The sequence below is a fragment of the Sebastes umbrosus genome, chromosome 3, assembly GCF_015220745.1.
Source record: "Sebastes umbrosus isolate fSebUmb1 chromosome 3, fSebUmb1.pri, whole genome shotgun sequence".
Taxonomy (NCBI): Eukaryota; Metazoa; Chordata; class Actinopteri; order Perciformes; family Sebastidae; genus Sebastes; species Sebastes umbrosus.
This window is the reverse complement of record NC_051271.1, coordinates 28,225,280-28,250,207: the sequence shown is the minus strand read 5'-3', so window position 1 is coordinate 28,250,207 and position 24,928 is coordinate 28,225,280. Positions and strand designations below refer to the sequence as shown.

At 39.0% G+C, this 24,928-nt stretch overlaps 3 protein-coding genes and 1 long non-coding RNA gene across 7 annotated transcripts; all 4 read left to right on the top strand.

Moving 5' to 3' along the window:
- The first annotated feature begins 1,961 nt into the window (after positions 1-1,961).
- Positions 1,962-3,978, top strand: LOC119485128. Its single transcript, XR_005206190.1, has 3 exons — positions 1,962-1,979; positions 2,163-2,274; positions 2,481-3,978. It is a non-coding gene; the product is annotated as an uncharacterized LOC119485128 (long non-coding RNA).
- A 575-nt stretch (positions 3,979-4,553) lies between these two features.
- LOC119484930 lies at positions 4,554-12,579 on the top strand. The gene is made up of 6 exons (XM_037764112.1): positions 4,554-4,692; positions 4,877-4,988; positions 7,623-8,471; positions 9,668-9,744; positions 9,919-10,030; positions 11,573-12,579. The coding sequence occupies exons 2-6, from the start codon at positions 4,895-4,897 to the stop codon at positions 12,427-12,429; spliced, it is 1,989 nt and encodes a 662-aa protein (XP_037620040.1). The 5' UTR covers positions 4,554-4,692; positions 4,877-4,894; the 3' UTR covers positions 12,430-12,579.
- Positions 12,580-16,786: 4,207 nt separating this feature from the next.
- Positions 16,787-20,702, top strand: LOC119485125 (GTPase IMAP family member 9-like). Of its 2 annotated transcripts, XM_037764469.1 has the most exons (3): positions 16,787-16,942; positions 19,703-20,331; positions 20,383-20,702. In XM_037764469.1, exons 1-3 carry the CDS (start codon positions 16,849-16,851, stop codon positions 20,557-20,559), a joined length of 900 nt encoding a protein of 299 aa, XP_037620397.1. In that variant the 5' UTR covers positions 16,787-16,848; the 3' UTR covers positions 20,560-20,702. The 2 variants fall into 2 exon arrangements, with proteins under 2 accessions (XP_037620397.1, XP_037620396.1); XM_037764468.1 differs by having other exon boundaries at positions 19,703-20,702.
- Positions 17,654-24,695, top strand: LOC119485124 (GTPase IMAP family member 9-like). 3 transcript variants are annotated; one of them, XM_037764466.1, is made up of 4 exons: positions 17,654-17,713; positions 21,468-21,579; positions 23,742-24,370; positions 24,422-24,695. In XM_037764466.1, exons 1-4 carry the CDS (start codon positions 17,669-17,671, stop codon positions 24,596-24,598), a joined length of 963 nt encoding a protein of 320 aa, XP_037620394.1. In that variant the 5' UTR covers positions 17,654-17,668; the 3' UTR covers positions 24,599-24,695. The 3 variants fall into 3 exon arrangements, with proteins under 3 accessions (XP_037620394.1, XP_037620393.1, XP_037620395.1); XM_037764465.1 differs by having other exon boundaries at positions 23,742-24,695; XM_037764467.1 differs by lacking the exon at positions 17,654-17,713 and adding an exon at positions 21,249-21,294 and having other exon boundaries at positions 23,742-24,695.
- The last annotated feature ends 233 nt before the right edge of the window (positions 24,696-24,928 follow it).

The following is a 24,928-nucleotide window of genomic DNA, read 5'->3' as shown; positions in this document are numbered from 1 at the left end:
ATTTTTTTTCCTTTTAATTATTTTAATAATCTTAATGTATTTGTAATGATTTAGAGGTTTGGACTGTTGGTTGGGCAAAACAAGCATTGTGAAGGTGTTACTTTGGGCTCTGGCATTTCTCACTATTTTCAGAATCTTTACAAACCAAACAATCAATTCATTAATGAAGAAAATAATCAGCAGATTAATCCATAATGAAAATAATCAATAGTTGCAATCCTATACCAAATAGTTAAAAATGAGCTCCACCTCAACCGACTACAACAGTAAAATCCTGCTTTCACATTAAGGCATTAGTAATAATAATAATATTGATATATAATAGTGCACCAGCCACAGGGGGAATTTTTCTGCATTTTGCAAAAGTAGGTTTTCACAGACAGGGCCAATGACACATAAGGTTTTGACTCCATCTGTCCGACAATAGGATAATTACATGACAGATCATGAACTTTATACAGCCTAATCCTTTATATGCTATTTTGTTATGGATAAAAAAATGATAATCTGAATATCAGTCAAGGCAGGTATCATTTTAATTAGGTTTTACAAGTAGATTCTGACTGAATTATCTGCATTCAGAAATGTTACATTAAACTGTATTCTGTACAATTAAGCTTTGTCAGTGCTGACTGTGTGCTCATGGGCTTGATGTTGTGTCAAATGATAATAGAGAATAACAGGGTCCATGTGTGCCTTGTTCTGGGCTAAAAAAATATCATTGAAATTGAACACCTTATATTTATAATGTCACTTGCTCACACATTTATTTGAGAAAAATAAAACATTTGTAAAATTGTAAAAAATTTGAAAAATTGTGACCATAGCCCTTGAAAGCTTTAGTCTATTCATTATGTCCTCCACATGTTGCTTTGGATGAGTAAATTGGCTATAGGCCTACATAAGAGAGGATTTTTCTCTGAAGATCAAACTGGAAAACCCAGAAGGAGATGACAGAATGCATTTCGTCTTTGCAGGAAATCAAAGCCATTTTCTCTCCTGTGTGACTTTATTGCACGTGTGGTGACACTTGACGCCTTGTTCTTTGTTATAGCAATCACTGCCCACACAAAGACACACACACATGCACACACACACACACACACACACACACACGCACACACGTACAGCCAAACACTTATGAACAAATGCTCCTGCCTCTGACTGCACGTGCAGAGGATTCACATTATGTTCCTGTTGTTCTGTCTGTCTGTCTGTTTCTCTGACACACACATGGGATAACAGGCTTGCTTCCAAGCATGAACTACTGAAAGGCGACGCTGTTTTTCTACTCGGCCTTGTCCTACGCTGGAAAAATTGTTATTCTGCTGAGGTCGCGCTCAATCACAAGCCCCGAGTTCTACAAACATGATGCTTTGCTTTGCATTTTGTTATTCACCCTCAGCGAGCTTAGGAGGAAGATGAAGGGATATTGTATTTGTACTAACTGTAAGCTTTCTGTTCGGTTTCTAGCAAATGGGGAATAATTTGCACCTATGTTATCTTTCCTTTTCACTGATGTTCTTAGGTGTTTTGAGGAGTTTTCCTTGAACTGTGTTGGAAAGAGCTGCCCACTGATACAGTAGAGATCTAGTGACTGTGGAGACCATTTGAGTACAGTGAACTCTGTAGTCATAAAGGGATGGGTTTGTCAACGGTCCAATCAGTCACTACTTCACAGCAGCTGGAACGACATCATGCCACGGAGATAAAGATGGAGGGAGGCAGGTGGCTTGTCACGCAATTTTTGGCTCCCTCCTCTCTATAACCAACCTCTTGTGTTTGGACCTGTTCCGTGGGAGTTTGATGTACTTGCTCTAGAAGTATTTTCCAAGTAAATGAAACTAAATGTAGTTATGCTAAAGTGAAACTTGCACCATTGTTACACAGCTAGGTGTGTGCTGAGTGTTGTGCTATAAAAGGCTTTCTCCACCTGCCAACATATCAGACAGGCAGCTGAGGAAACACTTGTTGTACAGGTAGTACGTTAGAAATATTTATTTTAATGTAAGAAGAATGCTTTGCCTACATTGTTTGATTATACAACCAAAAAACTTAAGGCACCATTTATTCTATTTTTTTCTGTTTTAATCAAAACATTTAATTGCTTTAATATAGTTTCTTTTAATCTTTTTCATTATTTTGTTGTTTGTTTTTGACAGAGATCAGCTGTTACAGAGATGTTGGGAGGAAAAGCTTGGATCCCAGGTTGCACCCTGCTTATGCTGGTCACATTATGTGGTGAAACTGCTCACTGCCAAAACCAACACAAAGGTACGTGATTTATAAGGAAACAATGTCACTGGCACCGCAGGTTTGTCATGAGAGGAGAGTAAAAGATATGGAGCCCTTAAACTGACAACATGTAGTAAAAGGTTATCAGAAATGTCAAAAACATACATCTATCTGTTGATTAGGGATGGGCGATACCAAACCTTTTTAAGTCGATACCATACCGATACTTTTTGTTCCAATTTTAGAGAAAATGGTGAAGTCCAACGGAGGAAGTCACTACACCAATGAGATGTACCAGAGAGCCCAGGAGAAATTTGAGGAAGAGAGGATCAGAGAGGAGGAGGAGGAAGAGCGAAGAAAGAGGGGAGAGGAAGAGAAGATCGGAGAGGAGGAGAAAAACAGTGCTTTGTATAAAGTGATAGATTGGTGGAAAGGGAAAGCCATGTATCCTCTGCATCCTCTGCTTCCTCTGCTTCCTCTGCTTCCTGTGCTTCCTGTGCTTCCTTTGCTTCCTGTGCTTCCTTTGCTTCCTGTGCTTCCTTATGTGCTTCCTTTGCTTCCTCTGCTTCTTCACAGGCCATTGGACTTGACCCACACAGAGATTGATGCGTGCTTCTCTGGGAAACATCTTATCTCGTCTTGCATCTACTGCAAAAAGAAAAACAGATTCTTTTGTCCAGGAAGATCTGGTCACTGACAGATGTTTTAGTTGGAAAGAAGAAACAAGTTGTTTTCTTAAGGCAACGTAAACTCTGCTATCGACCATCGAGTGTTGATTTTGACATTATCCAGGGATGAATAAATTATAAAATTTGATGACTCTGGGAGAATTCTCTCCACGTTTAAATCAACAAGAACTGTCAACCTTTTCTGACTTCTAAGGAACACTGGTAACCCTTTCCCATTTACCAAATTAACCCCCTCCTCAACTATGAATCTGCGATGGAGCAACATAGACACCTAGTTTTCATCTGTGGTAATGTGCACATTGTATTTTGACCAATAATGAATTTGTTTAAAAGTCATCATGTGTTAGACGAAGTATTGACTTCTTTGTTGTATAATCATTAATGTTATTGTAATACGTTTTTTAATGTTTTATCAGTGATGACCAATAGATGTAATATCTTAAGTTTAAAGTTGTTGAGAATGAGTAATAACTTGACTTAGAATTCCATTTTTATACTAATGTTGATCAGAATATCAGTGATTATATAGCTTTTTGATATGTGTCTATTTCGTGCAAAGTAAGGAACTCTAAAATTAGTGAGGAGGGAATTTTGTTTTTTGCACGTGTAAGATTTATTCAGTAATAAAAATTGAGTTGCTGAATGAGAGGGCTTCGACCCCCTCCCTCCTCTACCTCCGTGAGGGGGGGTTAAAGAAAAGATGACACAGAGTCACACAGATCGATTCAGCAGTTCGCTTGGAAAGTTTGCTCCAAAAGGAATGGATGTTAATTTAATTTTTTTCTAAATCTCTTAATCTTCCAAATTAATAATTGCAACTTTTATAGCTTCTAGAGAGAATAGAGATCACTTGCACTCACTCAAGGTTATAATTGCACGATGTATATGTTTACTTGATGTTTATGTTTACATGAGTCCTGAATCTTAAACTGAAATATCAGTTTGCATGCTTTGTTTGTTGTTGGGAATTGGGAACATGCTACATACATCTGTTTCTCTGTATGTCATTATGTGGGCTATAAACATTTTTCAATAAAGTCTGAAGTACAGCTCAGATCTGGCATTTATTACATTTATTTATATGTCAAAGCTTCGATGGCTTTTGTATGTTCACCATTTATTTATATGTGAGACAGACACATGCTAAGCTGTCTGTAATATTTTAAAATATTGGTGAGATACAATTTATCTTTAGCTGTAACTTTGAACCCAACAAGCTACTAGGGCTGACCTGAATGCCTCAAAACTTCAACTGTTGCCATGGTAATCGACCTCCAAATCTTTTTCATTATTTTGTTTGTTTTTTGACAGAGATCAGCTGTTACAGAGATGTTGGGAGGAAAAGCTTGGATCCCAGGTTGCACCCTGCTTGTGCTGGTCACTTTATGTGGTGAAACTGCTCACTGCCAAAACCAACACAAAGGTACGGGATTTATGAGGAAAAAATGTTACTGGCACTGCAGGATTTGGAGATAAAGATTTAGAGCCCTCATACTTCTTATCAGACAAGTCAGAAGGTGGCTTGTTATGCAATTTGTGGCTCCCTCCTCTCTATAATTAACCTCTTATGTTTGGACCTGTTCCGTGGGAGTTTGATGTACTTGCTCTAGAAGTATTGTCCAAGGAAATGAAACTAAATGTAGTTATGCTAAAGTGAAACTTGCACCATTGTTAGACAGCTGGGTGTGTGCTGAGTGTTGTGCTATAAAAGGCTTTCTCTACCTGCCAACTTATCAGACAGGCAGCTGAGGAAACACTTGTTGTACAGGTAGTACATTAGAAATATTTATTTTAATGTAAGAAGAATGCTTTGCCTACATTATTTGATTATACAACCAAGAAACTTAAAGCACCATTTATTCTATTTTTTCTGTTTTAATCAAAACATTTAATTGCTACCTGAGAAATTTCTTTTTTTTTTTCTTCATTATTTTGTTGTTTGTTTTTGACAGAGATCAGCTGTTACAGAGATGTTGGGAGGAAAAGCTTGGATCCCAGGTTGCACCCTGCTTGTGCTGGTCACGTTATGTGGTGAAACTGCTCACTGCCAAAACCAACACAAAGGTACGTGATTTATAAGGAAACAATGTCACTGGCACTGCAGGTTTGTCATGAGAGGAGAGTAAAAGATATGGAGCCCTTAAACTGACAACATGCAGTCATGCGTGCTCAAGTTCATGTCAAACTGCAGCGCATGATCAAGACAGCAAGCAGGATCATTGGGATCGATCAGGTGTCTACAGCACAGCTGTATAGGGACCTTATTCTAAGAAAAGCATGGGTATGCATGGGACTGCGCTGTGCTTAGGATCCTGGGAAGTGTGTGAGGTTTTTATATGTTGTTTTTATGAGACGTGTATATGACCACATGAATTTCCCCTTGTGGGATAATAAAGTTGACCTTTGAAAAAAAAAAACAAGATCATTACACTTAAAGGCAAATCACATGATACACATACAGTACCTGCTCACTGCCAAAACCAACACAAAGGTACGTGATTTATAAGGAAACAATGTCACTGGCACTGCAGGTTTGTCATGAGAGGAGAGTAAAAGATATGGAGCCCTTAAACTGACAACATGTAGTACAAGGTTATCAGAAATGTAAAAAAACATACATCTATCTGTTGATTAGGGATGGGCGATACCAGACCTTTTTAAGTCGATACCATGCCGATACTTTTTGTTCCAATTGTACCGATACTGATAATTTCTTGAATTGGTATGTGAATTCTTTTTAGAAATAATGGTAGTTTTTAGAAAGAAAAAAACCCAAGATCATTACACTTAAAGGCAAATCACATGACACACAAACCTGTAACTGTTTGCATTCAGTTTATTAATTTGTTGTTCTGCAAGGAAACGATGTCACTGGCACTGCAGGTTTGTCATGAGGAGAGCAAAAGATATGGAGTCCTTGAACTGACAAAATGTATCCTGGTAAAGGTTATTAGACAAGTCAAAAACAATGAATGCACCTATAAATCTATTGATTAAATACATTAAAATTGAATTCACAGTATTTGACTCTTCTATTTATCTTTCACAGTCATTTTATTTTTGAGTTAAAACACTGATGTCTGAACACTTTCAGCTAGTGTTAGCTAGGCTACCTACCTGAAGCTAACTTTCATCATAAACCTACAGTGCCGGTGTTAATCATCCCTGCTGAGCTGCATAGCATCACTGCTGCAGCATCACTGCAGAGACTCTTCGCTTGTAGCTAACTCTGTGAGCTAAATGCTTTAGCTACAGTTCCCATCATTTCTAGAGTGATGCTACAGCAGTAAGCAGACCAGTATGTTTGTGATGACATGCACAGGCTGGTGTAGTTTTTATTATGAAAGTTAGCTTCAGCTATAGGCTGGTGCTCAGTGTGTTAAGCAACCAGTGTTTTCAGTTAAAGCTATAGCAATGCATCGGCTCCTTATGACTGTGAATGGGAATACATAGAATTACTTCATGGATCCAACCACCCTTTCAATATTTTAAAACCAAAGTAGTCAAATGTGAGGTTATCAATATATATTACACGGCTTTGTTCAATACTCGATTCTGATTGGTCAATCACGGCGTTATATGGTCTGTTATTTCTTTATATCAGACCGTTGCTATGTTTAACAGACCGTTGCTGTGGGCGCAGTTTTGATGTCGGACTCTGGAGGACTGTAAGTAGCCGTGTAATAAGCGGGATAATGAACAGCTAGCGAGTCATTTTTGTGATAGAAACCCCTTCAGGGCGATGAGAGACCCCTCCGCTGCGGCATCACCCTGTCAGGGTTTCTTTCACAACAATGACCCGCTAGCTGTACATTATCCATTACTTATTGACTAATGATTGGGAATAGTTTTAACTAGGGCTGTCAAAGTTAACGCGATAATAACGCCAATTTGTTTTAATGCCACTAATTTCTTTAACGCATTAACTCAACTTACGGTTTTTAGGTTGTAGCGGGCTCAGTTTTAAAGCTAGAGTGAAGATACTGGTATCATATGAAACTACAAAACCTAAGGAATCCATCGGTACCAACCATGTCAAACTAGCAAAGGAGGCTAAATAACGCTCCACACTTACTCAAAATTTTGGCGAGGAAAAACTGTCATGACCATTTTCAAAGGGGTCCCTTGACCTCTGACCTCAAGATATGTGAATGAAAATGTGTTCTATGGGTACCCACGAGTCTCCCCTTTACAGACATGCCCACTTTATGATAATCACATGCAGTTTGGGGCAAGTCATAGTCAAGTCAGCACACTGACACACTGACAGCTGTTGTTGCCTGTTGGGCTGCAGTTTGACATGTTATGATTTGAGCATATTTGTTATGCTAAAAAATCATTATACCTGTGAGGGTTTCTGGACAATATTTGTCATGTTTTGTGTTGATAATTGATTTTCAATAATAAATATATACATACATTAGCATAAAGCAATCATATTTGCCCACTCCCATGTTGATAAGAGTATTAAATACTTGACAAATCTCCCTTTAAGGTACATTTTGAACAGATAAAAAGTGTGTGATTAATTTGCGATTAATCATGATTAATTATGGACAATCATGCGATTAATTGTGATTAAATATTTAATCGATTGACAGCCCTAGTTTTAACATTTAAACAAACAAACCTCCCACATGCACAACACACCTCCTGAATTCGACTATTTTAATTATTGACACTATTAATTGTCCACAGGTTCGACACATCTGAAAGACCTGAGACTCATTCTGCTTGGAAAAACAGGATCAGGAAAGAGTGCTTCTGGAAACACCATCCTGGGGAGGGAAAATGCCTTCAGAGAGGAAATATCCCCTGAGTCTGTGACTAAAGGCTGTCACAGAGAAGAGGTCAACGATGGTGACAGGAACATTGTTGTCATCGACAGCCCAGGACTGTTTGACACAAACAAAACACAAAAAGAAGTGAAGTTAAAAATTGAGGAGTGTATTAACCAGTCAGTTCCTGGACCCCATGCTTTTCTGTTAGTGATCAGTCTCAAGTCAAGATTCACTGATGAGGAGAGGGCAGCTGTGACGTGGATCCAGGATAATTATGGCTCAGATTCTTCCATGTATACCATAGTCCTGTTTACACATGCTGACTTGCTGGAGGGTAAATCTGTGGACGACTACGTGGCAGAGAGCAAACATCTACAAAGACTGATAAACCAGTGCGGAGGAAGATACCATTCACTCATCAATGACAAGAGACGAAGCAGAATCCAGGTCAGAGAGCTCCTGGAGAAGATAGAGAAAATGGTGAAGTCCAACGGAGGAAGACACTACACCAATGAGATGTACCAGAGAGCCCAGAAGAAACTTGAGGAGGAGAGGAAAAAGAGGGAGGAGGAGGAAGCGCGAAGAAAGAGGGAAGAGGAAGAGAGGATCAGAGAGGAGGAGAAAAAACGTGATTGGTGTAAAGTGATAGCTGCTGCTTCCATTGGTATGGTTGCAACAGGAATGTTATTTGCCTCAAATCCTCTCATGATAGGAGGTGCAACACTTGCACTCACTCAAGGTTATGATTGCACGATAGATATGTTTACTCCTTAGAGTCCTGAATCTTAAACTGAAATATCAGTTTGCATGCTTTGTTTGTTGTTGGGAATTGGGAACATGCTACATGCATCTGTTTCTCTATATGTGATTATGTGCTCTATAAACATTTTTCAATAAAGTCTGAAGTTCAGCTCAGATCTGGTATTTATTGCTAATTTCATTCATTTACTTTTTTTTATGTCAAAGCTTCGATGGCTTTTGTATGTTCACCATTTATTTATATGTGAGACAGACACATGCTAAGCTGTCTGTAATATTTAAAAATATTGGTGAGATACAATTTATCTTTAGCTGTAACTTTGAACCCAGCAAACTACAACTGTTGCCATGGTGATCGACCTCCAAATCAGTATTTAAATGCTTCATTTTTTGTTTTGTTATATATAAGAATATAACTATAATGTATGAATCCCAAAATAGCCCATGAAATAAGGAATAATCCCACAATATTATTCATTATTCATATTCAATATGAATTATAATGAGTTATTCTCAGATGGATATTAGTGTTTGCTTTGTGTAGAGGTGTTGTGTGTACAGTAGTGCTGCAGCGGCGCTGTCCCTAAGCTTTGAATATATTAGAATATTTCTCACCGAAGCTTCGAAGACCAAAACAAAATGGTATTCGTAACAGCCCTACAAGCTACCTATACATTTATCTAGTACTCTATAGTACTTATGGAAGAGGAGGCAGACAGGCAGCCATGCTAAGCTAAGCTAACCATCTGCTGACAAACAAACAAAAAACATTACATCTTTTCTTTCTCTAAATGTTTGTCCCACTTAAATGTCTGGATTAATACTACAACTTTGAACTTGTCACCTTTTTACATAAAAAAAATGTAAAGTTTCCATTGCTTTTTAAGAAAAGTGATTCACAAATCTTTGAGATGCATGAGAAAGCCCTGGTTTCACCTTCAGTTGTTTATTTATTTGTGTTGTTTGTTGGTTATGTTATGTCATTACAGAAAAAGCTAGTCTAACGTTAGCAACAAAGCAACAATCACACACATTTCTGTAACCTGAACCAATGCCATTCCTCCTGCTACCAGTAGATGACTCCCTCCTCATGGATCCTGCTTTGGTTTCAGTGCTGTTTTCCAGGAAATGAAACTAGACCCTGTGATGTGAAAGAGAAGCCCGTATCTGAATCATAACTATTCAGGCAGTTAGATAGTTGAGTGTGTGCTGATTGTTGTTCCATAAAAGAATCTCTTCACCTGCCAACATATCAGACAGCTGAGGAAACACTTGTACAGGTATGTAAAAAAATGTCTCTTTTAATGTAAGAAGAGGGCTTTAAATACATTGTTTGAATATATAACCAAACAGGGTACCATTCATTTTACCACTTCTGTTTTAATCAAAACATTTAATTGCTACCTGAGAAATTTCTTTTAATCTTTTTCATTATTTTGTTTTGTTTTTGACAGAGATCAGCTGTTACAGAGATGTTGGGAGGAAAAGCTTGGATCCCAGGTTGCACCCTGCTTGTGCTGGTCACTTTATGTGGTGAAACGGCTCACTGCCAAAACCAACACAAAGGTACGTCATCTAAAAGGACACAATGTCACTGGCACTGCAGGATTTGGAGGTAAAGATATGGAGCCCTCATACTGATTATCAGACAAGTCAAAAACATACATCTATCTGTTGAGTAGGGATGGGCGATACCAAACCTTTCAACTTCAATACGATACTGATACTTTGTTCAAATTTTACCGATACTAATAATTTCTTATATTGGTAGGTGATTTTTTTTTTTTTTTATAAATAATGGCAATCTTTAGAAAAAGACAAACATATCATTACACTTAAAGGCAAATCACATGACACACATACCTGAGACTGTTTGCATTCACTTGCAGTAACAGTCTTCCACAAATTTTTATTAGCTTACTTTATTTTGCATTTAATTTATGTTTATATTAAAGCCCTATATTTTTATAGACTATTTTATGTAATAGATTCTCATTTTGCTTTCATTTGCGTGATTTTCCTTATTGTAATAGCCTGCATATTTAATGAGCGATCCATGATTTTCATTGCCAATGACTGCTTTACTGTTGTTGTGCACATGATTATAAAGTTGAAACTCCTGTAACAATCAAATTTAAAATGAAATTGTGATAATGATGTTTAGGAATTTGGGGTAGACAGACAGACACAGCAATAACAAACTATTAACGGTTCTACCTGTACCTGGATATTTGCCTTGCTTTACCTCTCTCAAAACTCTCCTGCAACGTGACGTCTTTTGTTGGACAGTGGGTGGTGCAGGAGACTCGGATGTATCTCTTGTTTTTGTTCCACTTAAACTTAACTTGCAGGGTGTGTTGTTTTTAAATGTTTAAAGAGGTTACTCGTGTTGCTGCTGTGTGCCACTTTCTTGTCACAAATAGTGCATCTCACCGCAATTGTATCTACAAGGGAAAAGTAGCACAATACAACGCTACGTTTCCTTCATTTTTAATTAAATGTGGTTTGCTATAGAGCTTAAGTTAAAACACTGGTGGCTGAAGAATCTCAGCTAGCGTTAGCAAGGCTACCTACCTGAAAAACTCAAGCCATTTTGGCATCATGCGCCACTGAGCAACTTTCATAGGAATGAACAGGATCCCGCCTCAAACGCTGTATCTAGTTCTCTTTATACATCCATGGGTGAAAGTAGTGAATGTGATAAGGCCTGATTGTCACAGCCTCTAAGGCACCCACCTATAATAATGCCTCCTCTCTGATCACACGCACGCGCTAATGTGCATGCACCATAGGCGTGCATATTAGCACGTGGATATGCACGTGCATGAATATACGCGTGCATGAGCGTGCGGTACTCTGAAGGGTCTCCTGTTTTTAGCTGTTCAGTTAAAGCTAGCGATGTATCGGCTCCTTATGACTGACAATGGGAATACATAGTTACATTCTTGATCCAACCATGCATTCATTCATTCACTAATTCATTTTATCAATAATCATTGACAAATCATTTGAAATATTTTTAACATTTAAACAAACAAACCTCCCACATGCACAACACACCTCCTAAAATCGACTATTTTAATTATTGACACTATTAATTCTCCACAGGTTCGACACATCTGAAAGACCTGAGACTCATTCTGGTTGGAAAAACAGGATCAGGAAAGAGTGCTTCTGGAAACACCATCCTGGGGAGGGAAAATGCCTTCAGAGAGGAAATGTCCCCTGAGTCTGTGACTAAAGAATGTCACAGAGAAGAGGTCAATGATGGTGACAGGAACATTGTTGTCATCGACAGCCCAGGACTGTTTGACACAGACAAAACACAAGAAGAAGTGAAGTTAAAAATTGAGGAGTGTATTGACCCGTCAGTTCCTGGACTCCATGCTTTTCTGTTAGTGATCAGTCTCAAGTCAAGATTCACTGATGAGGAGAGGGCAGCTGTGATGTCGATCCAGGATAATTTTGGCTCAGATTCTTCCATGTATACCATAGTCCTGTTTACACATGCTGACTTGCTAAAGGGTAAATCTGTGGACGACTACGTGGCAGAGAGCAAACATCTACAGAGACTGATAAACCAGTGCGGAGGAAGATACCATTCACTCATCAATGACAAGAGACGAAGCAGAATCCAGGTCAGAGAGCTCCTGGAGAAGATAGAGAAAATGGTGAAGTCCAACGGAGGAAGTCACTACACCAATGAGATGTACCAGAGAGCCCAGGAGAAACTTGAGGAGGAGAGGAAAAAGAGGGAGGAGGAGGAAGCGCGAAGAAAGAGGGAAGAGGAAGAGAGGATCAGAGAGGAGGAGAAAAAACGTGCTTGGTGTAAAGCGATAGCTTATTCTTCCATGGGTATTGTTGCAACAGGAGTGTTATTTGCCTCAAATCCTCTCATGATAGGAGGTGCAGCACTTGCACTCACTCAAGGTTATGATTGCACGATAGATATGTTTACTCCTTAGAGTCCTGAATCTTAAACTGAAATATCAGTTTGCATGCTTTCTTTGTTGTTGGGAATTGGGAACGTGCTATATACATCTGTTTCTCTATATGTGATTATGTGGTCTATAAACATTTTTCAATAAAGTCTGAAGTTCAGCTCAGATCTGGCATTTATTGCTCATTTCATTCATTTACTTTTTTTTATGTCAAAGCTTCGATGGCTTTTGTATGTTCACCATTTATTTATATGTGAGACAGAGACATGCTAAGCTGTCTGTAATATTTAAAAATATTGGTGAGATACAATTCATCTTTAGCTGTAACTTTGAACCCAACAAGCTACTAGGGCTGACCTGAATGCTTCGAAGCTCCAACTGTTGCCATGGTGATCGACCTCCAAATCAGTATTTGAATGCTTCATTTTTTGTTTTGTTGTATATAAGTATGTAATTATAATGTATGAATCCCAAAATAGCCCATGAAATAAGGAATAATCTCAGAATATTATTCATTATTCATATTCATCATGAATTATAATGAGTTATTCTCAGATGGATATTAGTGTTTGCTTTGTGTAGAGGTGCGTGTGTGTACAAGGCAAGGCAAGGCAAGGCAGCTTTATTTGTATAGCACATTTCAGCAACAGGGCAATTCAAAGTGCTTTACAGAAACATTCAAGAACATTGCGACAAAATGCAAAAGAACATTAAGAAATAATTAAAACAGTTATAAAAACATTAAAACATTAAAACATTAAAGATTAGAAAATAAAAACAAGCTAAAAATAAAAGCTAGGATAGAAGCTAAAATTGCATAAAACTCAAAAGAGTAAAAATTATAGTGCAGTGTCAGATCATTATCTGGTTTAATAAAAGGCACCCGCAAACAGGAACGTTTTAAGCTTTGTTTTAAAAGAAGTGAGAGTTGGAGAAGGTCCTGCAGGTTTCTGGGAGCTTGTTCCAGATATTTGGTACATAAAAACTGAACGCTGCTTCTGCATGTTTAGTTCTGACTCTGGGGACACTAAGCAGACCTGATCCAGATGACCTGAGAGGTCTGGACGGTTCATAACACAGCAGAAGATCAGAAATGTATTTTGGCTCTAAACCATATAGTGCTTTGTAAACCAGCAGCACTATTTTGAAATCAATTCTCTGAGAGACAGGGAGCCGGTGTAGAGACCTCAGAACTGGACTGATGTGATCCACTTTCTTGGTCTTAGTGAGGACTCTAGCAGCAGCGTTCTGAATCAGCTGCAGCTGTCTGATCGATTTTTTAGGAAGACCAGTAAAGACGCCGTTACAGTAGTCAAGTCGGCTGAAGATAAATGCATGGACTAGTTTTTCCAAATCCTGCTGAGACATCAGTCCTCTAATTCTTCTTATATTCTTCAGGTGATAGAAGGCTGTCTTTGTAATTGTCTTAATATGGCTGTTAAAGCTCAGGTCAGAGTCCATCACTACACCAAGGTTTCTGGCTTGGTCCGAGCTTTTTAACATTATAGATTGTAGGTGAGCACTAACCTTTAATCTTTCTTTTTTGGCTCCAAAAACTACAACCTCAGTTTTGTCTTTGTTCAGCTGAAGAAAATTCTGGCACATCCAATTATTGACTTGTTCAATGCACTCACTCAGTGCTTGTATTGGACTGTAGTCTTCTGGTGATAGAGTTATGTACATTTGTGTGTCGTCTGCATAGTTATGGTAATTTATTTTGTTGTTATCAAAAACCAGTGGGAGCATGTAGATGTTAAACAAAAGAGGCCCCAAGATGGAGTCTTGGGGAACTCCGCATGTGATTTTGTTCAGCTCAGATTTGCAATTACCTATAGACACAAAGAAGTCCCTGTCTTTTAGGTATGATTTAAACCAGCTGAGTGCTATGCCAGAAATACCCACCCAGTTTTCCAGTCGGTCCAGTAATATATTATGGTCAACCGTGTCGAATGCAGCACTGAGATCCAGTAAAACTAAAACCGTAGTTCTACCACTGTCTGTGTTCAATCGGATGTCATTGAAGACCTTAACAAGAGCAGTCTCAGTGCTGTGGTTTCGTCGAAAACCTGACTGGAAGACATCAAAAGAGTTGTTTAGTGTCAGAAAGCTATTTAATTTTTGAAAAACTGTTTTTTCAATTATTTTAGACAAGAATGGAAGATTTGATATCGGTCTGTAGTTATTTACTTTTGATGAGTCCAGATTGTTCTTTTTGAGGAGTGGTTTGATGACAGCAGTTTTCAGGGCCTGTGGGAAGACTCCTGAAACAAGAGATGCATTAACAATCTGTAAAAGCTCTGAGACCATACAATCTGATGCCTGTTGGCAGAATGTCAAGGCAGCATGAGGAGGTTTTTAGATGTTGTATGATTTCCTCCAGGTATGTCTGATTTATTGGATAAAACTGTGTCATGGTATTTGCGCCAGGTTTAAGTGGACGCAGGGGAAACAAACATCCTGTACCTGCTATGGAGGAAGTGACTGCTTGTCTGATTTTGTGAATCTTTTCTGTAAAAAAGGAAGCAAATTCATTGCAGGCCCCGGAGAATAAAAGTTCAGAGGCTACTGACACAGGAGGGTTTGTTAGCCTGTCGACAGTAGCAAACAGGGCACGTGCATTGTTATTGTTTTTGGTGATGATGTCAGAGAAGAAGGACTGCCTTGCATTTTTCAGTTCTGAATTATAAATGCAAAGTCTCTCTTTATAGATGTCATAATGAACTTGTAGATTTGTTTTCCGCCACTGGCATTCAGCTTTTCGACACTCTCTTTTTTCATTTCTTACCAATATGGTATTTCTGCATGGAGATTTTTTCTTACCAGAGACAATCTTCACCGTGGTGGGTGCAATGGTATCAATAACATTTGTCATTTTAGAATTGAAATTATCTACAAGCTCATTGACAGAGGTCCAGGGGAGGGTGGGTGTGGAAGAGAAAGCCTGAACAAATTGATCACTGGTATTTTCAGTGATATACCTTTTTGTGATTACCTCTGTCTTATCATTTCTGTGCACAGGAAGAGTACTCTCAAAGAATACACATGAATGATCAGACAGAGCAACATCCATCACTACAACCTTGGAAATGTTCAGGCCCTTTGATATGATTAAGTCCAAAGTGTGTCCCCTATTGTGTGTGGGCTCTGTCACATGCTGACTCATTCCATAGTTATCAAGAACCTGACACAGTTCTTTGGTCCCTCTGTCCTGTTGGTTGTCAACATGGATGTTAAAATCACCAACAATGACTACACAGTCAAAGTCAACACAAATTACAGACAGCAGTTCAGTAAAATCATCAAAAAAGTTTGCACAGTATTTAGGTGGCCTGTAGATATTGAGAAACAAAGCTCGAGAAGAGGAGTTCAGCTGAACAGCGACATATTCAAAAGAAGCAAAATGTCCATAAGATATCTGTTTGCATTGGAGAGAATCATTAAACAATATGGCAACTCCACCTCCTTTCTTATGCATTCTAGCTTCGCTCATAAAACTAAAGTTGGGAGGAGTTGACTCGATAAGAACAGCTGCACTGTTATTTTGGTCTAACCAAGTTTCAGTTAAAACATAAAATCAAGCTTGTGCTCAATAATAAAATCATTGATTAAAAAACTTTTTCCTGCCAAAGACCTGACGTTTAACAGGGCTAGCTTTAATGTGCTAGAAGCATTATTATTATTTTTTGGGACATGGTTTGGCTGGCAAGGAATCAATGCTAAATTTGATAAATTAGCACAATCAGTAAAAATCTTCCTGTTTCTTTGCAGATTCACCATTCTTTTTCTGCTACTTATTAGAACTGAGATAGAAGAAGCTCTCATCACACAGGGCCCCAGCTTATCCTGGAAACAGTCACGTGTATCATTAGCCTTGAAGCCTGGACCCAGCACATATCAATCTGTGCAGCAGTAGTGCTGCAGCGGCGCTGTCCCTAAGCTTTTAATATATTAGAATATTTCCCACTGAAGCTTCGAAGACCAAAGAAATGGTATTCGTAACAGCCCTACAAGCTACCTATACATTTATCTAGTACTCTATAGTACTTATGGAAGAGGAGGCAGACAGGCAGCCATGCTAAGCTAAGCTAAGCTAACCAGCTGCTGACAAACAAACAAAAAACATTAGATCTTTTCTTTCTCTAAATGTTTGTCCCACTTAAATGTCTGGATTAATACTACAACTTTGAACTTGTCACCTTTTTACATTAAAACATGTAAAGTTTCCATTGCTTTTTAAGAAAAATGTGTACAGGTATGTAAACAATGTTTCTTTTAATGTAAGAAGAGTGCTTTAAATACATTGTTTGAATATATAACCAAACAGGGTACCATTTATTTTATCACTTCTGTTTTAATCAAAACATTTAATTGCTACCTGAGAAATTTCTTTTAATCTTTTTCATTATTTTGTTTGTTTTTTGACAGAGATCAGCTGTTACAGAGATGTTGGGAGGAAAAGCTTGGATCCCAGGTTGCACCCTGCTTGTGCTGGTCACTTTATGTGGTGAAACGTCTCACTGCCAAAACCAACACAAAGGTATGTGATTTATAATGAAACAATGTCACTGGCACTGCAGGTTTGAGATGAGAGGAGAGTAAAAGATATGGAGCCCTTAAACTGACAACATGCAGTCATGCGTGCTCAAGTTCATGTTAAACTGCAGCGCATGATCAAGACAGCAAGCAGGATCATTGGGATCGATCAGGTGTCTACAGCACAGCTGTATAGGGACCTTATTCTAAAAAAAGCAGATCAGATCCTCAATGATCCTACCCATCCTCTCCATCAAAAATTCAAAAGGAGTAGCAGATCAAATAGCAGATTCCTGCAGAAAAAAATTAGAACAACAAGGTATAGAAAATCTTTTGTGCCGACAGCAATTAGACTCCTAAACGAGAGGTAAATAGGCTGTAGCCCACCCTATACTGTATACTGTTTTGGACGGTGTTTCTCTGTATACTAAGACTGTCGGATTGCACTTTGTATAGAGTTTATATTTTATATTATGGAGGGTGAATTTTTTTGTACCGGCGGTATTGTACTGGATGTTCTGCTAGTGTGTGTGTGTGTGTGTGTGTGCTGGAGGGGGGGGGGGGGAATTTGCATGGGACTGCGCTGTGCTTAGGATCCTGGGAAGTGTGTGAGATTTTTATATGTTGTTTTTATGAGACGTGTATATGACCACATGAATTTCCCCTTGTGGGATAATAAAGTTGACCTTTGAAAAAAAAAACAAGATCATTACACTTAAAGGCAAATCACATGATACACATACAGTACCTGCTCACTGCCAAAACCAACACAAAGGTACGTGATTTATAAGGAAACAATGTCACTGGCACTGCAGGTTTGTCATGAGAGGAGAGTAAAAGATATGGAGCCCTTAAACTGACAACATGTAGTAAAAGGTTATCAGACATGTCAAAAACATACATCTATCTGTTGATTAGGGATGGGCGATACCAGACCTTTTTAAGTCGATAACATACCGATACTTTTTGTTCCAATTGTACCGATACTGATAATTTCTTGAATTGGTATGTGAATTCTTTTTAGAAATAATGGTAGTCTTTAGAAAGAAAAAAACCCCAAGATCATTACACTTAAAGGCAAATCACATGACACACAAACCTGTAACTGTTTGCATTCAGTTTATTAATTTGTTGTTCTACAAGGAAACGATGTCACTGGCACTGCAGGTTTGTCATGAGGAGAGCAAAAGATATGGAGTCCTTGAACTAACAAAATGTAGCCTAGTAAAGGTTATTAGACAAGTCAAAAACAATGAATGCACCTATAAATCTATTGATTAAATACATTAAAATTGAATTCACAGTATTTGACTCTTCTATTTATCTTTCACAGTCATTTTATTTTTGAGTTAAAACACTGGTGTCTGAACACTTTCAGCTAGTGTTAGCTAGGCTACCTACCTGAAGCTAACTTTCATCATAAACCTACAGTGCCGGTGTTAATCATCCCTGCTGAGCTGCATAGCATCACTGCTGCAGCATCACTGCAGAGACTCTTCGCTTGTAGCTAACTCTGTGAGCTAAATGCTTTAGCTACAGTTCCCATCATTTCTAGAGTGATGCTACAGCAGTAAGCAGACCAGTATGTTTGTGATGACATGCACAGGCTGGTGTAGTTTTTATTATGAAAGTTAGCTTCAGCTATAGGCTGGTGCTCAGTGTGTTAAGCAACCAGTGTTTTCAGTTAAAGCTATAGCAATGCATCGGCTCCTTATGACTGTGAATGGGAATACATAGAATTACTTCATGGATCCAACCACCCTTTCAATATTTTAAAACCAAAGCAGTAAAATGTGAGGTTATCAATAAATATTACACGGCTTTGTTCAATACTCGATTCTGATTGGTCAATCACGGCGTTCTACGCTCTGTTATTTCTTTATAGCAGCATGTATAGCACAACGTTGCTATGTATAGCATACCGTTGCTATGGGCGCAGTTTTGATGTCGGACTCTGGCAGACCGTTTTTGTGCCAAATTATTGATTTCTTAAGTAAGTAGCCGTGTAATAAGCGGGATAATGGACAGCTAGCGGGTCATTGTCGTGAAAGAAACCCCTTCAGGGCGAAGAGAGACCCCTCTGCTGTGACATCACCCTGTCAGGGTTTCTTTCACAACAATGACCCGCTAGCTGTACTTTATCCATTACTTATTGACTAATGATTGGGAATAGTTTTAACTAGGGCTGTCAAAGTTAACGCGATAATAACGCAAATTTGTTTTAATGCCACTAATTTCTTTAACGCATTAACGCAACTTACGTTTTTTAGGTTGTAGCGGGCTCAGTTTTAAAGCTAGAGTGAAGATACTGGTATCATATGAAACTACAAAACCTAAGGAATCCATTGGCACCAACCATGTCAAACTAGCAAAGGAGGCTAAATAACGCTCCACACTTACTCAAAATTTTGGTGAAGAAAAATTGTCATGGCCATTTTCAAAAGGGTCCCCTGACCTCTGACCTCCAGATATGTGAATGAAAATGGGTTCTATGGGTACCCACGAGTCTCCCCTTTACAGACATGCCCACTTTATTATAATCACATGCAGTTTGGGGCAAGTCATAGTCAAGTCAGCACACTGACACACTGACAGCTGTTGTTGCCTGTTGGGCTTGAGTTATGTTGTTATGCGATTAACCGTGATTAAATATTTAATCGATTGACAGGCCTAGTTTTAACATTAAACAAACACACCTCCCACATGCACAACACACCTCCTGAAATCGACTATTTTAATTATTGACACCATTAATTGTCCACAGGTTCGACACATCTGAAAGACCTGAGACTCATTCTGGTTGGAAAAACCGGAGCAGGAAAGAGTGCTTCTGGAAACACCATCCTGGGGAGGGAAAATGCCTTCAGAGAGGAAATGTCCCCTGAGTCTGTGACTAAAGAATGTCAGAGAGAAGAGGTCAACGATGGTGACAGGAACATCGTTGTCATCGACAGCCCAGGACTGTTTGACACAAACAAAACACAAAAAGAAGTGAAGGTAAAAATTGAGGAGTGTATTAACCAGTCAGTTCCTGGACCCCATGCTTTTCTGTTAGTGATCAGTCTCAAGTCAAGATTCACTGATGAGGAGAAGGCAGCTGTGAAGTGGATCCAGGATAATTATGGCTCAGATTCTTCCATGTATACCATAGTCCTGTTTACACATGCTGACTTGCTGGAGGGTAAATCTGTGGAGGACTACGTGGCAGAGAGCAAACATCTACAAAGACTGATAGACCTGTGCGGAGGAAGATACCATTCACTCACTAATGGCAAGAGACGAAGCAGAATCCAGGTCAGAGAGCTCCTGGAGAAGATAGAGAAAATGGTGAAGTCCAGAGGAGGAAGTCACTACACCAATGAGATGTACCAGAGAGCCCAGGAGAAACTTGAGGAGGAGAGGAAAAAGAGGGAGAAGGAGGAAGAGCGAAGAAAGAAGGAAGAGGAAGAGAGGATCAGAGAGGAGGAGAAAAACATTGCTTGGTGTAAAGTGGTAGCTGTTGCTTCCACGGTTATTGTTGCAACAGGAGCGTTTCTCGCCTCAGTTCCTCTTGTGATAGGAGGTGTAGCACTTGCACTCACTCAAGGTTATGATTGCACGATAGATATGTGTACTCCTTAGAGTCCTGAATCTTAAATTGAAATATCAGTTTGTATGCTTTGTTTGTTGTTGGGAATTGGGAAGGTGCTACATACATCTGTTTCTCTATATGTGATTACGGGGTCTATAAACATTTTTCAATAAAGTCTGAAGTTCAGCTCAGATCTGGCATTTATTGCTAATTTCATTAGCAGCCATGCTAAGCTAAGCTAAGCTAACCATCTGCTGACAAACAAACAAAAAACATTAGATCTTTTCTTTCTCTAAATGTTTGTCCCACTTAAATGTCTGGATTAATACTACAACTTTTAACTTGTCACCTTTTTACATAAAACAAATATAAAGTTTCCATTGCTTTTTAAGAAAAGTGATTCACAAATCTTTGAGATGCATGAGAAAGCCCTGGTTTCACCTTCAGTTGTTTATTTATTTGTGTTGTTTGTTGGTTATGTTATGTCATAACAGAAAAAGCTAGTCTAACGTTAGCAACAAAGCAACAATCACACACATTTCTGTAACCTGAACCAATGCCATTCCTCCTGCCACCAGTAGATGACTCCCTCCTCATGGATCCTGCTTTGGTTTCAGTGCTGTTTTCCAGGAAATGAAACTAGACCCAGTCATGTGAAAGAGAAGCCCATATCTGACTCATAACTATTCAGGCAGTTAGACAGTTAGGTGTGTGCTGATTGTTGTGCCTTAAAAGAATCTCTTCGCCTGCCAACATATCAGACAGCTGAGGAAACACGTGTACAGGTATGTAAAAAAATTATCTTTTAATGTAAGAAGAGGGCTTTAAATACATTGTTTGAATATATAACCAAACAGGGTACCATTTATTTTATCACTTCTGTTTTAATCAAAACATTTAATTGCTACCTGAGAAATTTCTTTTAATCTTTTTCATTATTTTGTTTAGTTTTTGACAGAGATCAGCCGTTACAGAGATGTTGGGAGGAAAAGCTTGGATCCCAGGTTGCACCCTGCTTGTGCTGGTCACTTTATGGGGTGAAACGGCTCACTGCCAAAACCAACACAAAGGTACGTCATCTAAAAGGACACAATGTCACGGGCACTGCAGGATTTGGAGATAAAGATATGGAGCCCTCATACTGATTATCAGACAAGTCAAAAACATACATCTATCTGTTGAGTAGGGATGGGCGATACCAAACCTTTCAACTTCAATACGATACCGATACTTCTTGTTCCAATTTTACCGATACTGATAATTTCTTAAATTGGTATGTGATTTTTTTTTTTTTTATAAATAATGGCAATCTTTAGAAAAATACTAACATATCATTACACTTAAAGGCAAATCACATGACACACATACCTGAGACTGTTTGCATTCACTTGCAGTAACGATCTTCCACAAATTTATTTTAGCTTACTTTATTTTACATTTAATTTATGTTTATATTTAAGCCCTATATTTTTATACACTATTTGATGTCTTAGATTGTCATTTTGCTTTCATTTGCGTGATTTTCCTTTTTTTAATAGGCTGCATATTTAATGAGCGATCCAAGATTTTCATTGCCAATGACTGCTTTACTGTTGTTGTGCACATGATTATAAAGTTGAAACTCCTGTAACAATCAAATTTAAAATGAGATTGTGATAATGATGTTTAGGAATTTGGGGTAGACAGACAGACACAGCAATAACAAACTATTAACGGTTCTACCTGTACCTGGATATTTGCCTTGCTTTACCTCTTTCAAAACTCTCCTGCAACGTGACGTCTTTTGTTGACAGTGGGTGGTGCAGGAGACTCGGATGTATCTCTTGTGTTTGTTCAGCAAACTTAACTTGCAGGGTGTGTTGTTTTTAAATGTTTAAAGAGGTTACTCGTGTTGCTGCTGTGTGCCACTTTCTTGTCACAAATAGTGCATCTCACCTTAGTTGTATCTACAAGGGAAAAGTAGCACAATACAACGCTACGTTTCTTTCATTTTTAATTAAATGTGGTTTGCTATAGAGCTAAAGTTAAAACACTGGTGGCTGAAGAATCTCAGCTAGCGTTAGCAAGGCTACCTACCTGAAAAACTCAAGCCATTTTGGCATCATGCGCCACTGAGCAACTTTCATAGGAATGAACAGGATCCCGCCTCCAACACTGTATCCAGTTCTCTTTATACATCCATGGGTGAAAGTAGTGAATGTGATAAGGCCTGATTGTCACAGCCTCTAAGGCACCCACCTATAATAATGCCTCCTCTCTGATCACACGCACGCGCTAATGTGCATGCACCATAGGCGTGCATATTAGCATGTGGATGTGCACGTGCATGAATATACGCCTGCATGAACGTGCGGTACACTGAAGGGTCCCGGTCTGGGGGTTTGAAAATATGGTCACTGTAGTTTAGCAATCAGTGTCTTCAGGGGGTCAAGCCGATGTTCCCTCAGCATCATCCCCGGCTCATGTTAAAATTTGTCTACAACTTTTTGAGATATCACACTGACAATATCCGATAAGAGGCAGTCTGGCTAGTAGCCTTCCTCTTGCCTTTGTTGGTTGGGTTGGTTAAGTTTAGGTATGTGGAGTGAGCTAAGGGTTCGTTCAGTGGTTCCCAAACCTCCTCTCGCAGCGCCCCCCATTTTATAACTCTGGGCCCACTTAGGGGTCCCGCCCCCCAGATTGGGAACCACTGGGTTAGGGTAAGAATATCAGGGTAAGCCAATCAGAGTTAGAATAGGGCGGGACATGCCTTCACCAGAGAAAAAAAGATCAGGACTGTGCTGTGCACATGCGTTTACTGTATTTCTGAGCAATGGGACTTGGGGCAATCTGTGTTTTTTTTTCGAGATAATAACGGACTGTCGGACAAATGGGATTTCGTTCCATTAGGACATTTTTCAGTCTATTGGGCTGGGCAGTCGGAACAATAGCATGGCACCGGCGAAGGCCCTGAACTGAGGGAACATAGGGCTGAGGGAGCACAGGCATGCTCCCGTTTTTAGCTGTTCAGTTAAAGCTAGCGATGTATCGGCTCCTTATGACTGACAATGGGAATACATAGTTACATTCTTGATCCAACCATGCATTCATTCATTCACTAATTCATTTTATCAATAATCATTGACAAATCATTTGAAATATTTTTAACATTTAAACAATCACACCTCCCACATGCACAACACACCTCCTAAAATCGACTATTTTAATTATTGACACCATTAATTGTCCACAGGTTCGACACATCTGAAAGACCTGAGACTCATTCTGGTTGGAAAAACCGGAGCAGGAAAGAGTGCTTCTGGAAACACCATCCTGGGGAGGGAAAATGCCTTCAGAGAGGAAATATCCCCTGAGTCTGTGACTAAAGGCTGTCAAAGAGAAGAGGTCAACGATGGTGACAGGAACATCGCTGTCATCGACAGCCCAGGACTGTTTGACACAAACAAAACACAAGAAGAAGTGAAGTTAAAAATTGAGGAGTGTATTAACCAGTCAGTTCCTGGACCCCATGCTTTTCTGTTAGTGATCAGTCTCAAGTCAAGATTCACTGATGAGGAGAGGGCAGCTGTGACGTGGATCCAGGATAATTATGGCTCAGATTCTTCCATGTATACCATAGTCCTGTTTACACATGCTGACTCGCTAGAGGGTAAATCTGTGGACGACTACGTGGCAGAGAGCAAACATCTACAAAGACTGATAAACCTGTGCGGAGGAAGATACCATTCACTCATCAATGACAAGAGACGAAGCAGAATCCAGGTCAGAGAGCTCCTGGAGAAGATAGAGAAAATGGTGAAGTCCAACGGAGGAAGTCACTACACCAATGAGATGTACCAGAGAGCCCAGGAGAAACTTGAGGAGGAGAGGAAAAAGAGGGAGGAGGAGGAAGAGCGAAGAAAGAGGGAAGAGGAAGAGAGGATCAGAGAGGAGGAGAAAAAACGTGCTTGGTGTAAAGTGATGGCTGCTGCTTCCATGGGTATTGTTGCAACAGGAATGTTATTTGCCTCAAATCCTCTCATGATAGGAGGTGCAGCACTTGCACTCACTCAAGGTTATGATTGCACGATAGATACGTTTACTCCTTAGAGTCCTGAATCTTAAATTGGAATATCAGTTTGCATGCTTTGTTTGTTGTTGGGAATTGGGAACTTGCTACATGCATCTGTTTTTTCTATATGTGATTACGGGGTCTATAAACATTTTTCAATAAAGTCTGAAGTTCAGCTCAGATCTGGCATTTATTGCTAATTTCATTCATTTACTTTTTTTATGTCAAAGCTTCGATGGCTTTTGTATGTTCACCATTTATTTATATGTGAGACAGACACATGCTAAGCTGTCTGTAATATTTAAAAATATTGGTGAGATACAATTTATCTTTAGCTGTAACTTTGAACCCAGCAAACTACAACTGTT

Coding starts and splice junctions, on each gene's coding strand:
- LOC119484930 (XM_037764112.1), top strand. CDS start 4,895: ATGTTGGGAGGAAAAGCTTGGATCCCAGGTTGCACCCTGCTTGTGCTG. Junction 4,989..7,622: donor CTGCCAAAACCAACACAAAG/GTACGTGATTTA, acceptor AATTGTCCACAG/GTTCGACACATCTGAAAGAC. Junction 8,472..9,667: donor TTGCACGATAGATATGTTTA/CTCCTTAGAGTC, acceptor TAGATAGTTGAG/TGTGTGCTGATTGTTGTTCC.
- LOC119485125 (XM_037764468.1), top strand. CDS start 16,849: ATGTTGGGAGGAAAAGCTTGGATCCCAGGTTGCACCCTGCTTGTGCTG. Junction 16,943..19,702: donor CTGCCAAAACCAACACAAAG/GTATGTGATTTA, acceptor AATTGTCCACAG/GTTCGACACATCTGAAAGAC.
- LOC119485124 (XM_037764465.1), top strand. CDS start 17,669: ATGATACACATACAGTACCTGCTCACTGCCAAAACCAACACAAAG. Junction 17,714..21,467: donor CTGCCAAAACCAACACAAAG/GTACGTGATTTA, acceptor AGTTTTTGACAG/AGATCAGCCGTTACAGAGAT. Junction 21,580..23,741: donor CTGCCAAAACCAACACAAAG/GTACGTCATCTA, acceptor AATTGTCCACAG/GTTCGACACATCTGAAAGAC.